Here is a 14527-nt window from a genome sequence, read left to right on the forward strand (position 1 = left end):
GTCTGTAATGGATAAAATAAAATAAGATAAAATAAAATATAAAAAAAAAACAAGAAAACTCACACCTAGTTAACAATTGCCACCATACAATGTTTAATAGTAAATCGCAGATCTAGAAACAAGGTCCACCAACGCCACATCTCCACCGTTGATTTAGTCCCCACAGCTGCACTCAACGGCAGAGAACTGCCGACCATGACAGCAGCCAATCCCAAAACAGTTCACTTCCAAAGCACGTAAGCACGTGACGTCGGAAAAGTGACGTCACTCCCGATTCCACGCCCTTTTTCTCCTCTCCCAAAACCCTTGCCCACCTCATTTCGTCTCTCTTTCCTCCTCCAACACAAAAAACACGCACTGTGTGTGTTATAGAAAATGGGGAGTTTGAGTTTGGATAATTTTCATGCAAGGAAAAGAAAAGCTTTGGTGAAGCTGGTGAAGGGCAAGGAAATCGCAGTCCAGCTTCAAACCCTTCTTCACGAAAATAGCGAACCGGTTACGGAGCAGCAACTTGCCTTCCAAATCTACAGATCTTTCTCTTATACTCTCTCTGATCTCAGCTCCTGCACTATCCAGATCCCAGCCGTTGAAGGCGGCGCCTCCGCCTCCTCCTCCGACGACACCAAGAAGAAGAAGATGAAGAAGCGCGGGGTCAAAGATCTGAGGGGTTGTTACAAGCGGAGGTGAGGATATTCTTAAAAACAATCATAATTATTTATTTAGGAAATAATATAATATATGAGTTTGGTGATAAAATGCAAACCACGTCTTTTTCTACAAATTTACAACTATGATCTGGATCGTTAGATTTCAAGATTTATACGTTAACAGAAAATATGAACACAGCGTCAATCGATTGACAATGTTGATATTTTCTGCTGGCGTTATTTGTCATTAGTTGATATCAAATCTTGAAATCTAACGATCTAGATCATAGTTTGAAGTCTGTTGAAAAGATGTAATTTGCATTTGATTACTAACATAGGAGTACTATATTGTGCTTTATTTAATTCCGGATTTTATACACTAGGGCTGTGATCAATTGGTTTTCTTTTCCATAAATTTTGAGCTAGAGCTATAATTGATGAGCACATAAAATCTCTTCTTTTTTCGCCTTTTCCATAAATTTTGAGCTAGAGCTATAATTGATGAGCACATAAAATCTCTTCTTTTTTCGCCTTTATAAGGAGAAATAATCAAGATATCAATGTTTACAAGTAATCTACACATTTAATTTATCTATCTACTTTTTACACGTTGATTGTGTGTACATCAACTTGATCAGTAGCTCATCATTACATATACAGTGTAGGCAACTTGATAGAATACAACAAAAAAGGAGGTCGCTGTTTGCTTTCTGCTTTTTTGCCACTTTTCACTAGATCTTTTATCCTGCACTACCCAAAGAAGTTGTTCTTGCACAGTGAATGTTCTTACTAATTTCGATAATTCCTGTTGTCTTAATAGTACTCCCTCCGTCCCATAAAAGTTGAGTCGTATTCCTTTTTAGTCCGTCCCAACAAAGTTGAGTCATTTCCTTTTTTAATAAAAGACAAAACATCTAATCACTCTTACTTTATTCCATCATTTACTTTACTCTCTCTTATATTTCCTACTTTTTTCATCTCTCATATTTATTTAATATAAATTCTTAATCTTCGTGCCCAAAAGTTTTGTCTGAACTTTTATGGGACGGAGGGAGTACTATAAAGCAGATGTATCTATCAACTTGAAATTTTATCTGTTTAAACTTATCAGGATCCCTAATTAAGTTTATACTCCCTCTGTCACATTAAAAACGAAACGTTTTTCTTTTTTGTTTGTCCCATTAAAAATGAAACGTTTCCTAAAATGGAAACAACTCTATCTCTACTTTTTCATCTCTCTTACTTTACTCTCACCTCATCAACTCACAAAATAACACTACATAAAATCCCGTGCCAATTCCCAAATGTTTCATTTTAAGTGGGACGGAGGGAGTATATTTTATGCATTCCTAAAATAAAATTGTGATTATTATTTGGAAGAAGTAATTATTATCATTGTATGCTCTGGTGATCCGCTACTTCTTCATGATTTTTTTCCTATATTGGATTCAGAAGGACCTCAGATTCATGGGTGACTCTTTCTCCAACTATGGAAGATAATTATGCTTGGAGGAAATATGGACAGAAGACCATCTTGAATTCCGACTATCCCAGGTAATTCCTCATATTCTTTCAATCATCAATTGAATTAGTAAAGGGAAGGAGAGAAACGATTATGAGATAAGAAGTTGAAAATAAGGATTGAAAAAATCTTCAATATTAGTAATTACTTTCCATCATACTTTATCAACTTCTCTCAGCACAACTAATTACTTGATCTTGACCTATATCAAAGATTGGTACAACACTAATGCAAAAAAAATTTCTCTTTCTCTGTACCAGGAGCTACTTTAGGTGCACCCATAAGCAAGATGGCTGCAAAGCCTTAAAACAAGTGCAAAGAATCAAAGGAGATGAAATCATGTACCATACCACATACTTGATCCACCATACATGCAACGAGACGCTAAGGGCCAGACCACTCATCGTGGATTCAGACCCGATTGACGCGAACCTAATCAGCTTTCAGACAAACATCACATTGGAACAAGATCAGCATTGCAATCACTCCTCCAAAAAACCCTTGATTGTTTCATCAGTGAAACGCGAGCAATGTGTGAGCGAGGACACGTCCCATGAGGCCAAATCGACGTTGGAGGACCCATGGAACGAGATCACGGGGCTAGACACATTGGGGTACAAGCCGGTCTGGACTCCCTATCAAGATGAAGTAGAATCTGCTAGTTTGGATGGGCTTCATATGGAGGTTAATCAGCTTTGTGGCATACAGAATTTCCACTATTTTGATGATCACATGTATTGAGCTTGATTTTGTCATTAAGTTTTTACCCTTTCACTTGATTAGCTTCTTCTTCTTTTTTATTGTTTATAGTACATGCTAAATATTACTCCCTCCGTCCACGAAAATTCGTTCCGGTTTGACCGGGCACGGGTTTTAAGAATTGTAATGGAAAGTGAGTTGAAAAAGTTAGTGGATTGTGGGTCCTACTTTTATATATTAGTTTTATAATATAATGTGAGTAGGAATGAGTTAGTGGAATATGTGGTCCACTACCAAAAATGGTAAAAGTGAAATGGGACAAATTTTGAGGGATGGATGGAAATGGAAAACTGAAACAAATTTTCGTGGACGGAGGGAGTAATTTGTCGTGTAATAATGTTGGCTTCCTCAACTGAAAAATATGTGCACTTGTAGAATGTCTGTACAGTTTTCTTTAGATTATGATTAATATTTACCTCAAGTGTTATTAGGTGTGCTTTACTTCACTAGTACTTAGTGGGAATAGAATAATTAACTTTTTTTACCATATCAAGATATTACAATGTACTTTTTAAATCAAACACTAACATATATATAAGGGCGAGGAGTTAGGCACACCTCTTATCTCTCTTGATGTCAAATAAGAATCATAGTTATGTACAAGTACAATACTATGAGATATTGACATGCTCAAAAGTCAAAGTGATAGACCCCCTATATATTTGACTTGATGACATCTTTTCGTCCATATCAAAGAATACGCATTCAATGAGACAATTGGAGATTGACAATGTAGGATATAATAGAAGATAGATAAATTAAAAGGTTAACAAAAAAATTAGAAATAATAAAATAAATAATTATAAAATAAAATAAAATGAAGAAATTAAATGGGTTGGTTTTTGCCATTGTGGGGATTGACTTAGCTACCAGATGACCAAAACTAGGTGAAGTGACTTGGCACAACATTTAAAAATTATTATAAACGAAAATAAGTGATCAAAAAATCAGTGAGTTATATTATACTGTATGAATCATATTTTAATATATTAATTTTACAATAAATTATGAATGAAATTAGTGAATGGAATATGTGGTCTATTCACCAGAAAATGTAACGGAAAAGTTAGAAATGTAATGGAGGTTTGATTATGAAATAGCGATAGCTAGTAATGTTTGGATTGCTATTACTATTAGATTTATGAATCAACGGATTATGAAATAGTGATAGTTCTAACAAATTTAATAAAAACTAAAAGGACGTAGTAATGTTTGGATTACTGTTATTCGATTTATGAATTAAGATATGAATTTGGTTAGGGCTAAATATCATGGATATTTAATAACGCAAGCCATTTTCGCAGCTGCACCTTAATTTATACTAGTAATGCTTAAAACTAGTTGATTCGTATTGTCTGACCATAATAATAATAACTCTATAAATTTAAGTTAGTGGTTTCAAGGTCATATCTTGTTATTTTGGAGAACTATATCAAGTTTTCATGACCAAAAAAAAAAGAAAGAATAACATAGAAAAATTATGTACTCCATGATATCAATGTTTATTTGTACTTGCCTATCGCTCTTATTAACAGGAATTTTTTTATCATATCTTTTCATACTGTATAAATAATAGAATATGATTAGTTATTTAATTAGTAGGCGTTTAATTAATTAGGGGTAAACCTGCCCCATTTGTTTATGGCGATAACTACTTGTGTAGGGCCTTCGCATTCCAGTGTGGACGACCGCAAATAGCGACTAACTAAAAATAATAACAATAATATATTTAACTAAGTAATTATATTAGTCTGTTTAATATTTTTTCTTGAGTTATTAAAATTGCACTTTAAAATGATGAATGCAGGCTGCACAAATTGATCAAAGGAATTTGCGTTTACAATATAACTATTTTGACTTATTTCAGTGATTCAGTAAATAATCTTGTGCACTCTATAATTAGATTTTGAGTTAAAGTAATTTTTTGGTCTTAAACATATTGCCAATTTATGATTTTGGTCAAGAACATTCACTTTGCGAAAATCGACTCTAAAACATACGAAAACACTGTCGATAGGTCCTTTTTTTACGGTTCTGTCATTTCTTGACGGTCAACCGTCAATTAGCCCAAATTTGACCCGATTAGACTTAATCTAAGATTATTAGTAGGCTAATATTAAGCTTATTATTTTACTAAATAACTCAATTTTTAATATTTGAATTTGAATAACAAATCTTCCAAATGCACTTAAAATATCTCTTAACATTTTATCTGAGGAAAAAAAACGAAACGTCTCAAACTCTCTCTTCTCACTGGTCACTCTCCTAAGAAACCCTACTTTCGATTCCGATCAAGAACCAGCCCGATTCTGACCGATTATTGTGTTGGTTTCCATGAGTTGGAAGTTGTTGTACCCAAACTTCCGTTCCAGCGACGGTCTCATCGAAGTGAAAGTCGCATGTGCAAGGAAGAGGAAGTCCACACATCCGCCTGAAAACGAAGCCAAAGAACGATTCTTTGAAGAAAAACGAACACGGCCCTCGGCGGCGTCGGGTTTTGAATTCAATTTCAGATTTTTTCAATTTTTTCCTTTTTCCCCCCATTTCATGGTTTTTTTTATTTATGTTCCGACGACACTTGTAAATTATATCACGTTGTTGTATTATTGTAATGTATTGACAATTGTATTATTGTAATGTATTGTTGTCCGTTATAAGTTACAACTCAAATTCAATAAAATTGATATGATTTTCACCTTATTTGTCTTATTTCAATTTAAATTATCTATTGCCTTGTTTCAATTTATAGTATAAATCCAAAATTCCAAATTATATAGCAAAAAACAAAAAAAAAAACCCGCCGGAACCGCCAAACCGAACCGGAACTGTGAGGAACCATACGAAAACCGGCGGTTCAAAACCGGAACTGGAACCGGAACCGCCGGTTTTAAGACCGGAACCGGAACTGTCAAAAAGCCTCACGGTTCGGTTCCGGTTTCACATTTCGCAAAACCGGAACGAACCGTGGGCATCTCTGGTCTTGGATAGCCTTAAATAAATATTAAATATTTTTTTACTAAAATTTAATGTGAAATTTCTAAAACACCCCTGAGTTTTTTACAAAATGTTGGGGGTCCCATGGAATGGGCCCCTTGATGGACAAGGATTTTCGGTCGGGTGTATAAATGAAGGAGTGTATCCAACTAATCAGGATAAGATTCCCAACCTAGCTGAGTCGTTGGCACGACAACCAAAATCTGGTATCAAATAAATTTCCTCAACCCACTTATACTGGCTAGTATAGTGGAGGTAAGGGTCGAATCCCACAGGGATGGACACGTCCGGATAACTGCGGTGATATTCCTTGGTGTTTTTGGTTAGCTACCACGCTTTTGGGGTTGGGATTCTACCTAGGCGAGAAATAAAGATGGTACTCTACTGACTAGTAGGCGTGAAAATATAACGCCCCGAACTCTTTAAAACGGGTGACGCTACCAAAATACTAAAATTCTAATTTCTTTTATTTTTAAAATTCAGAATTTAAATGGAAATAAGAAAAACAGAAACAATTTTATAAACTTAAAAGAAAAATCATCATTGACATATTTTTTTTATATATAAAACAATTTAAAGAACACTAATAAGAATATTTTTCCAACATCTGAAATATGTGCATATAGATATCTATGCCAAAATGTATCACTATGTTAAAAATATAGATACTTCATCCAGTATTCCAACCAAAATAAAATATCCTGCTTAATCGGATTGAAACCTACATCATTCAAAATATAATAGCATAAAAGTTATCAAGTTTACTCTCCAAACAATTCACTTTTACCCAAATACCAAACGGTCTACTAGTCAAACATAGCGGCTGGGAGACCGTGGACCACGTTGACTGCTGCCCCGTCACCGACTCCTTAACCTGAAAAACATTAAATAACGGGGTGTGAGTATGCAAGCACACTCAGTGGGGAATACGCTGCAAGTAGTTATAACCAATTGTGTAATTAATCATAACATAATGAACCATCTCAACTTTGCTGCTATATGAGACTAGTCTCGGTCCCTCGTGGACCTGACCCCTCGTGGGCTATTGGTGGGCTGTCAGCGACCCATATGATCCCTTGTGGATCTGACCCTCGTGGGCCCATAAGCTCATATGAATGAGGCACGACACAACAATGATTATAACCATATAACCACTACGCTTACAGATAAAGTAAACTCCACCTCGAAAGCTGAAATTCAAAATAACCTCCTCAAGCTTGGTTTAGGTTGTCCATCCTCGAGCCTTGGATGCGCCACCCCTAGCATTTAAGCATTTTAACTTAGTCTTTAAACTCTCAAACTTAAACTTGACAAATTAAACTCATTTTAAACTTGGAACAAAGTAATCTTCTATTTTAAAACACATAACCAAACAAGCATAGCAAAATAACTTCCAAATAAAACAACAAAGAATCATAATCCACTTTTAAGCAATTCTTTTATCCAACATAAAATTAACATAAGCTTTAACACCTATACAATTTCATTCAACTCACAACACACTCCATTTTAATAAACTACAACAATAAATCCAAACAAACCATCAGGTATAAAAGCTGTCAAACTACTCATACGATCAACTGAAATAATTCACAAAATAATACAAAACGGTATTAGAAAATTCCAAGAAAAATCAAACATCCTCCCTACATCATTATTTAAAGCATATCTCAAGTTCAAAATCATCTCACTCCAATAGATTACTCAAAAAGGAAATAACAAAATCATGTTTTTACAATTTTCAGTTACTAAACGTGGCAAAAAGCACTAACTTAGAAAAATCATTCCAATTGACTCGTAAGGCCAAAATCAACAAAACCAATTGCAAAAGAAACATATAACAGTCAGGTTTATGAGGATAAAATTTGAGGTTGAAATTCCTTTTCTTTTAGGATATATGATTACTTTTCAAGAACCTGCCAGAAACAGGGCAGTCCTTTTAGAAAAATTCATAATAAATCGATTTGAACTTGGTTTAAGCTGAATTTTGGTGAAAATGTAGAAGACATCTAAGGATAACTTCTGGTAAAATATGAGCTGAAAATGAATTATTTTGGTCTGTCAAATAAGCCCCGAAACCCACTGTTTAAAAAGTGTACTCATTGGCTATCAAAGACATTGCTCCAAAGTTAATTTTATTGATTCTAAAATAAAATGCCTCAATACAAAATCAATATCATGCATCCCTTTATCTAGGTTTCAATAATCCTACAAACTAAATGAAAATTGATTCAAGCCATCAATTCATACAACTTCATCCCCAACTACCAAATAAAGAAAACTAAAACAATCAACATAACTAAAATCCCAAATTCTAGACAAAACATAAAAATTCTCACTTTTACACATTGACAACTAAAAAACACAAAGCTTGAATTCAAATCCACAAACATCAACTTAGGAAGTGAGATAATCCAAGGAGGAATTCAATTTCTACCTTAATTCGCAAGAAACATGAGTTTGGGGAAACAAAGCTTCAACCTTGAAATCCATTAATGGAGGTTAGAGAAGTGGAGAAGAAGCCATGAGAAAAGAGGGGAAACTTTGTTGCTTGCAGCAAAACTCGCCGCCGGAGAGGCGACGGACGGTAGCTGCCGGAGACGGCCGAGTGCGTGGGGGAGGTCTAATGATGGGAGCTACGTCGATGGCAACCTAACGACAAGGTGTGATGATTTGGCTGTTGATCCAAGTGAGAGTTCAAGAGATGTGTGTGGGAGTATTCTAGAATCTAGATCCTAATTCTAGCGGTGTGTGTGTTTAGGAAATAGAATTTAATTTCTTTATCTAATTTTATTTAATTATTTTAATCACATAGACGTGATACACACACATATATTATTTTAAAATTTAGTTAACACACACATATAAGCACAAATAAAAAAGGCATCACACAATTGCTCTAATATTTTTCTAATTTCATATCAAGACGCATGAAAAACAACAACGACACAACACGAAAACACATATAAAATAACTTAAACACATAGAACAGGCTATATTTTCAACCATCCCTCCACTTGGGATCAGGTGCAATCCGGTCTTAGGCAGCCTTGAACTTCTGACGCCCCCCTTTTCCTCCCCAGTTAGTATATCCGCTTGTCAGGATTACCCAATTCTAGGTCAAACACTGGATTCACTCAGTCACTCATTCCTCACAGGGGATGTTAGGACTGTTTTCTCTCAATGATGAACCACATATGTTTCGGACTCAGATCTCACTCGCAGCTCCTGAAGGTCTTTAGGGCTTGTAACGAGGCTATTGGTGTGACAGTTTAGGTGGTATCAGAGCGGGGATAGAATCCCGTTGGGACATAGCATTCGTGCATATCGTATGATAAATTTTGGTCATAAGTTTCATTTGCATTTGTATAATCATGAACATGTGTCACTGAGGAGAGAAGGGTCAGCCGCCCTGCATCATCAATTAATTGTAGAAACATTTCATATACATGTTGCATCATATGGGGATTACCCAAGCTTTTAGAACAAATAGTACATGGACCAATGATGAGGTAAAGACGTAGAAAATTGAAAGAGCTCGGAAAAGTAGAAGTTGTTGATTTTATGGAACTAATCTGACTGAGGCTGGGATATAGTTAAAAGTGATAGAACCGGTGTTTAATCAAATGAGTTGTATGTCAGAAGAAGGTTTTGATTATAGGGTATCTCTTCTTTGAAGCAATACTTACTCTTGGTGGGAAACAGTCCCACAAGCTATGATATAACCTCTGGTATTCTGGTATTCAGTTCAGACGATTTTTCTAGAGAACTCAATGCTAAATATATGCAAAGAAGTGTATTGTGATAAGAAGCAGAGAAGGTTTTATGTTTGTTGATTATGAGTTGGCATTATTATACACGGTTTTCTAGAGAATGTGTTGCGCGTTAATTCAATTGAGCTGCCATTGAATATTGATTCTCTTATTCGTACACAAGTTTTGATATTATTATGAGTATAGCTTGGTTTTCACTTCATCGAACCAAGGTAGCTTTTCAAGTAAAAGAAATGGTAATATAATCATCGAGATGGGATCGAGTGGTATTTTACGGTAATCAATATATTGTTCCAGGTTTTCTTATATTATCTAGATCGGCTTTTTGATTTATTGGAAGTGCAGATTTATCTGGATTTTCACCTTATCAGGAGACATATTTCTCTATTGAGCACTGCATTTATTTTTATTTCTACTTATCAACCGTCTTCATTAGAGTTTCAAGAATTTAAGAATCAGTTACAAGAGTTGTCTGGTAGGAGATTTATATGACCCAGTGTTTCATCTTGGAATGCACCAATCTCATATTTGAAGAAGAAAGGCTGCACATTGCAACTTTATATACACTATTGAATGTCGAATCAAGTGACAATGAAGAATAAATATTCATTATCGAGAATCGAAGACTTGTTTGATCAGTTTCAAGAGTTTCTCAACCATTACTCGAACGTCAGTATTTCAAGTTCGGCGAGATGAACAACTCTATGCTAAGTTGAGTAAAGGTGAGTTTTTGCTAGAACATGTGGTATTGTTCGGACAAGTGGTGTCAGGTCTTGGAATAGAAGTGGATCTAAAAAAGATTGAAATGGTTTTCAATTGGAAATGTTTCTCGATTATTATTCAATTGATAATGAAGTTAGTACGCCATAATTCTTCTTTTATATGGAGTGAAGCATATCAAAAGAGTTTTAATGAGTGGAAGCATCGCTTGAATATGTCACCTATTTTGGTTATCTCCGCAGGTACAAGATATTATGTTATTTATAGTGATGCGCTGAAACATGGATTTGGTTATCTTTTCACTTAATGGAAAGTTTATTGCTTATGCGTCATAACAATCGCAAGTATATGGAGTTTCTTATTCTATTCAAAATCTATTATTAGCGCCATTATTTTGCTTTTAAGATTTGGTATCATTATTCAAAATCTGTAGGAACGGTTATATGGTATTCTAGTATTTTATATATTGACAGAGATCCGCGATTTACTATCTCAGTTTTGATAATGTCTTTTTGTGAGTTTCACCTCAGAAAGGAGTCATGCGATTCGAGCAAAAGTAAGTTGAGTCCTCATTATATTGAACCGTGAGATATTGTTAAAAGAGTTGGACCATTGGTGTATGACTAAGGAAGAATAATTAGTAACGTGTACAACTATGTATATTAATTTAATTTTGGGAGGATGGAAGCTGACTCATCTATCGGGAGAGGGGGAAAGGAAATAAGTAGTATGCTTTGTTTTGTTAGATATAGAAAGGAGGTAGAGAGCAAAAAAGAAAAGAAAAAGAAAAATGAAATAAAAGAAAGAAAAATGGAATAGTAGTTGGAGAACGAGAGTTATACAAATGGAAATAGATTGAAGATGCAGAGGGTAGATTAGTAGATGGAATCAGGAGCTCACTTAGATAAGCTATCGTATCCAGGTGTGTATAAATCACACTTTTAATTTTACATATTTTATGTGCTTCTTTGCTAGATGTTAAATAAAGTTAATAATTTGATTATATGATGTGACTCTGATATAATTATGTGTTATTTGATATTGATGGTGAAATATGATGTGGATATGTGATTTGTGCAATGAATATGCCTTAGAATTATTATTGATGAAATATATGGGTATGTAATTGGTGCAATGGATATGATTGATGTATGGTATTGGAATTATTTGAACCATGGAATTAAAGAGGATATGTGACAGTCTTGCTCTGGATCTGATATACAATGGAAAAAGACCTACGGGTCATATTCAATGATAATGGACCTACAAGTCAAAGAAAATATGCAAAGAGGGACCTTCGTGGAAATGTCAAAAATGCAAAGAGGGGCCTTCGTGGAAAGGTCAAATCAAAGAGGGGCCTTCGTGGAAAGGTCAAAATATGCAAAGAGGGGCCTTCGTGGAAAGGTCAAATAAATATAAGGGACCTACGGGTCGTATACAATGGAAAATCCCGGGCAGATACCAGGCTTGATCTGTCACAGAATAATGAAAAGAACGGAGAGGCATATGCATATGAATGTGAAATTGTTTATGATATTTATTACTGCTGGTGATATATTTTGGTGAAAGAATGTGTTTGATCTTTGTGTGTGAAATTAAAGGTAAGGTTTATATGCACTGAGTTGTGGCTCATATAAACTACTAATATTTTTCAGGCAAAGATATAGCTGATGTTTTGGTTGATATGAGTTTTAGAAATTCCATGTGATATCAGGGTTGGCGGCTGACGCGTTTGTGCAACCTTCTCCTCCTCATCATTTTTGCATATAGATAAATGTACAGTATATAGAGTAGTGAGAGGGTCTCACTGCAGTTTAGAATGGTTTGAAATATGTAATTGATAAATGTTGATTTTTGAAATGATATAATATGTGCGTTTTATGTACTTGAAGCGTGGGTTAATTTATTTAATATTTATGAATTTATTTAGAGTAAGTGTATAAGTCATAGGGGTTGGGGTGTGACAATTGGTTTGTAATGTTTGGGGTGGTGGTTCCTAAGGCTCTAAGGTTCAAAAACTAACTACTTATTTTAATGTGGGAGAACTGTGTGCATTTAGGCTTCTGGCTAGGGCTTATTCTACGGCTGGACAATTTTTGACATTGGCTTCCAACTGGTCAGTAGTTTCCTTGTGGCTTCGCCACCCTTATTCCTTCTTCCTCCCTTCTCTCTTTTTTTTGTTTTCTTCAGCTGGTTCTCTTTGTATGTCCACCTGGGCAGTTGCCTCCTTGCCTTACGCCTTGCACACACACAGTCCCAGTGGCTGATGGGTTATTTCGGGATGCAGATCAAGTTAGAAAATGGGGTTCTAAGGGTAGTTTTTTTTTTTTTTTTTTTGTGGGGGGTTTCCTACTGCCTTCTAGGTTTGCTACACGCGGCCACCTTGCCCTAGACATCATGTGGTAGCCACTCTCTTTTTTTTCTGTTTTAGTGGAAAGTAGTCCCACTTTTAGGCTTCTAACTCACCATTTTTAAGAGGGCTTTCGCGTATGACCTAAAGGATGGGTTTTTTCCTTCATACTTGCATCATCTATATTGACTTGGGTTACTGGAGGGGGTGGTTTCTGTTTTCCAGCATGCCTTATCTCCCTCAATTCCCTTCACCGTCAGTTTTAAGCCCATTCATAAAAAAAAAACACATAATTCCTAGACCTAAACAAACCCTAAAAACACTAACATGCACTGACTCAAATAACATATATATATGTCATACTGGTCATTTGCTCCCCCCTCTCTCTTCACAAGTGTCTGCCCCAGATACGGGCTGTGAAGTGAAAAATGGGAATGGCTAGTATGACAGAAACGCAATTATAATAAACACATATTATATCTAAAAAACTTCTCACACTTAGACTATGCAATAGGCTAAGTGGGAGAGTTTTAGATATATATAGACTTAACAACAAAACAGATAGTACAAAACCTGACACATAAACATATATCTCCTCACACTTAGACTATGCCGTAGGCTAAGTGTGAGTTAACATATATAAGACAGAACATAAAAAAAAAAATAATACATGCGTCAAAGTAGCAAATCCTTTACTTCTCACACTTAGACTATTAGATAGGCTAAGTGTTATGAATGAGGTTTGCACACATAACTACACATAAAATTTTACCTAGACAACAAAAGTAATATTAAAAAAAACTAAAAATTGAAAATTAAGAAGAAAACTAACTGGTCAGTAGGGGGGTCGTTCAGACATTCCTCCTGCTCCTCCTTGGTGCAGGGGTCTGTGCAGGTGGTTCCTTGTGTTCCTCTTCAGTGGATTCTGGTTGGTTGTCTTCTGTCTCCTCTGGTTCATCACCTTCTTCTTCCTCGGGTTCGGTGGGTTCATCATTCTGGTCTCCATGGCCACTTGTTCCAACTCTTGCGCTTTCCTTTCCTCTCGCTAATTCCTTAAGTACACTCTCCATCAGGATTGTCAGCCTTGTCATCTCTGCCCGTGATTGTCTGTTCTCCTCTGCTAGCTCGGTTCATCCCTCAATACCAACTTCCTCTTTACCGGTTCGGGTTTCGTCAAGGTTGACTTTTCAGCCACAGACTGGTCAGTTGGAACCTTGGGTTCCGTCTCCACTACTTTCTCAGACTTCGCCTTCTCTACTGGCTTGGCGAGTTCCTCCTCTGGTTCTCTTATCGGCTCTGCCGGGCTCTTATCTCTTACTGCCTCAGATGTGAGGTCCGGACCCTCAGCCATCTTGGCAGCATCTTTCTCCACCTTCCTCACCCCTTCTTCAGGTTCTTCAGTGGTTTCCCTTGAACTCTCCTTTGGGGCCTTCATAATTTGAGGTTCAACAACTGGTTCAATTTCATCAAGACCACTCCTCTTGGTCAGTATGTTCCCCTTATCCTTCGTTTTACTTGATTCCCCCAATGACTCCTTCCATTCAGGCTCCTTGTAGGATGTTCCCAACCATAATGTCGCCTTGCTCACATTACCCTTGTCAGGTATGTGTACCGTGGCTGGGAGCCTTCCCGAATTCCCATAAATCTCATTCATCGAACTGGTCAGTTGGGACAATTGCTTATTCAGCATGTCCATATCTGCCTTATACTCTTTCTTGGCGTTTTGCATGTCTTGCACCACTTCATTATTCGACTGAAAATC

At 36.1% G+C, this 14527-nt stretch overlaps 1 protein-coding gene and 1 long non-coding RNA gene across 2 annotated transcripts; one reads left to right on the plus strand and one right to left on the minus strand.

Annotated features, from left to right (window-relative positions):
• Positions 1 to 214: 214 nt before the first annotated feature.
• On the plus strand, positions 215 to 2951 carry LOC125190888 (WRKY DNA-binding transcription factor 70-like). The gene is made up of 3 exons (XM_048088304.1): positions 215 to 683; positions 2100 to 2201; positions 2430 to 2951. Exons 1-3 carry the CDS (start codon positions 376 to 378, stop codon positions 2908 to 2910), a joined length of 891 nt encoding a protein of 296 aa, XP_047944261.1. The 5' UTR covers positions 215 to 375; the 3' UTR covers positions 2911 to 2951.
• Positions 2952 to 6603: 3652 nt separating this feature from the next.
• Positions 6604 to 8626, minus strand: LOC125190952. Its single transcript, XR_007171003.1, has 3 exons — positions 8360 to 8626; positions 7105 to 7181; positions 6604 to 6796 (listed from the first exon to the last, which is right to left on the minus strand). It is a non-coding gene; the product is annotated as an uncharacterized LOC125190952 (long non-coding RNA).
• Between the last annotated feature and the right edge of the window lie 5901 nt (positions 8627 to 14527).

Source organism: Salvia hispanica, chromosome 5 (assembly GCF_023119035.1).
Source record: "Salvia hispanica cultivar TCC Black 2014 chromosome 5, UniMelb_Shisp_WGS_1.0, whole genome shotgun sequence".
Taxonomy (NCBI): domain Eukaryota; kingdom Viridiplantae; phylum Streptophyta; class Magnoliopsida; order Lamiales; family Lamiaceae; genus Salvia; species Salvia hispanica.

Coding starts and splice junctions, on each gene's coding strand:
- LOC125190888 (XM_048088304.1), top strand. CDS start 376: ATGGGGAGTTTGAGTTTGGATAATTTTCATGCAAGGAAAAGAAAAGCT. Junction 684..2,099: donor AGGGGTTGTTACAAGCGGAG/GTGAGGATATTC, acceptor TATTGGATTCAG/AAGGACCTCAGATTCATGGG. Junction 2,202..2,429: donor TTGAATTCCGACTATCCCAG/GTAATTCCTCAT, acceptor TCTCTGTACCAG/GAGCTACTTTAGGTGCACCC.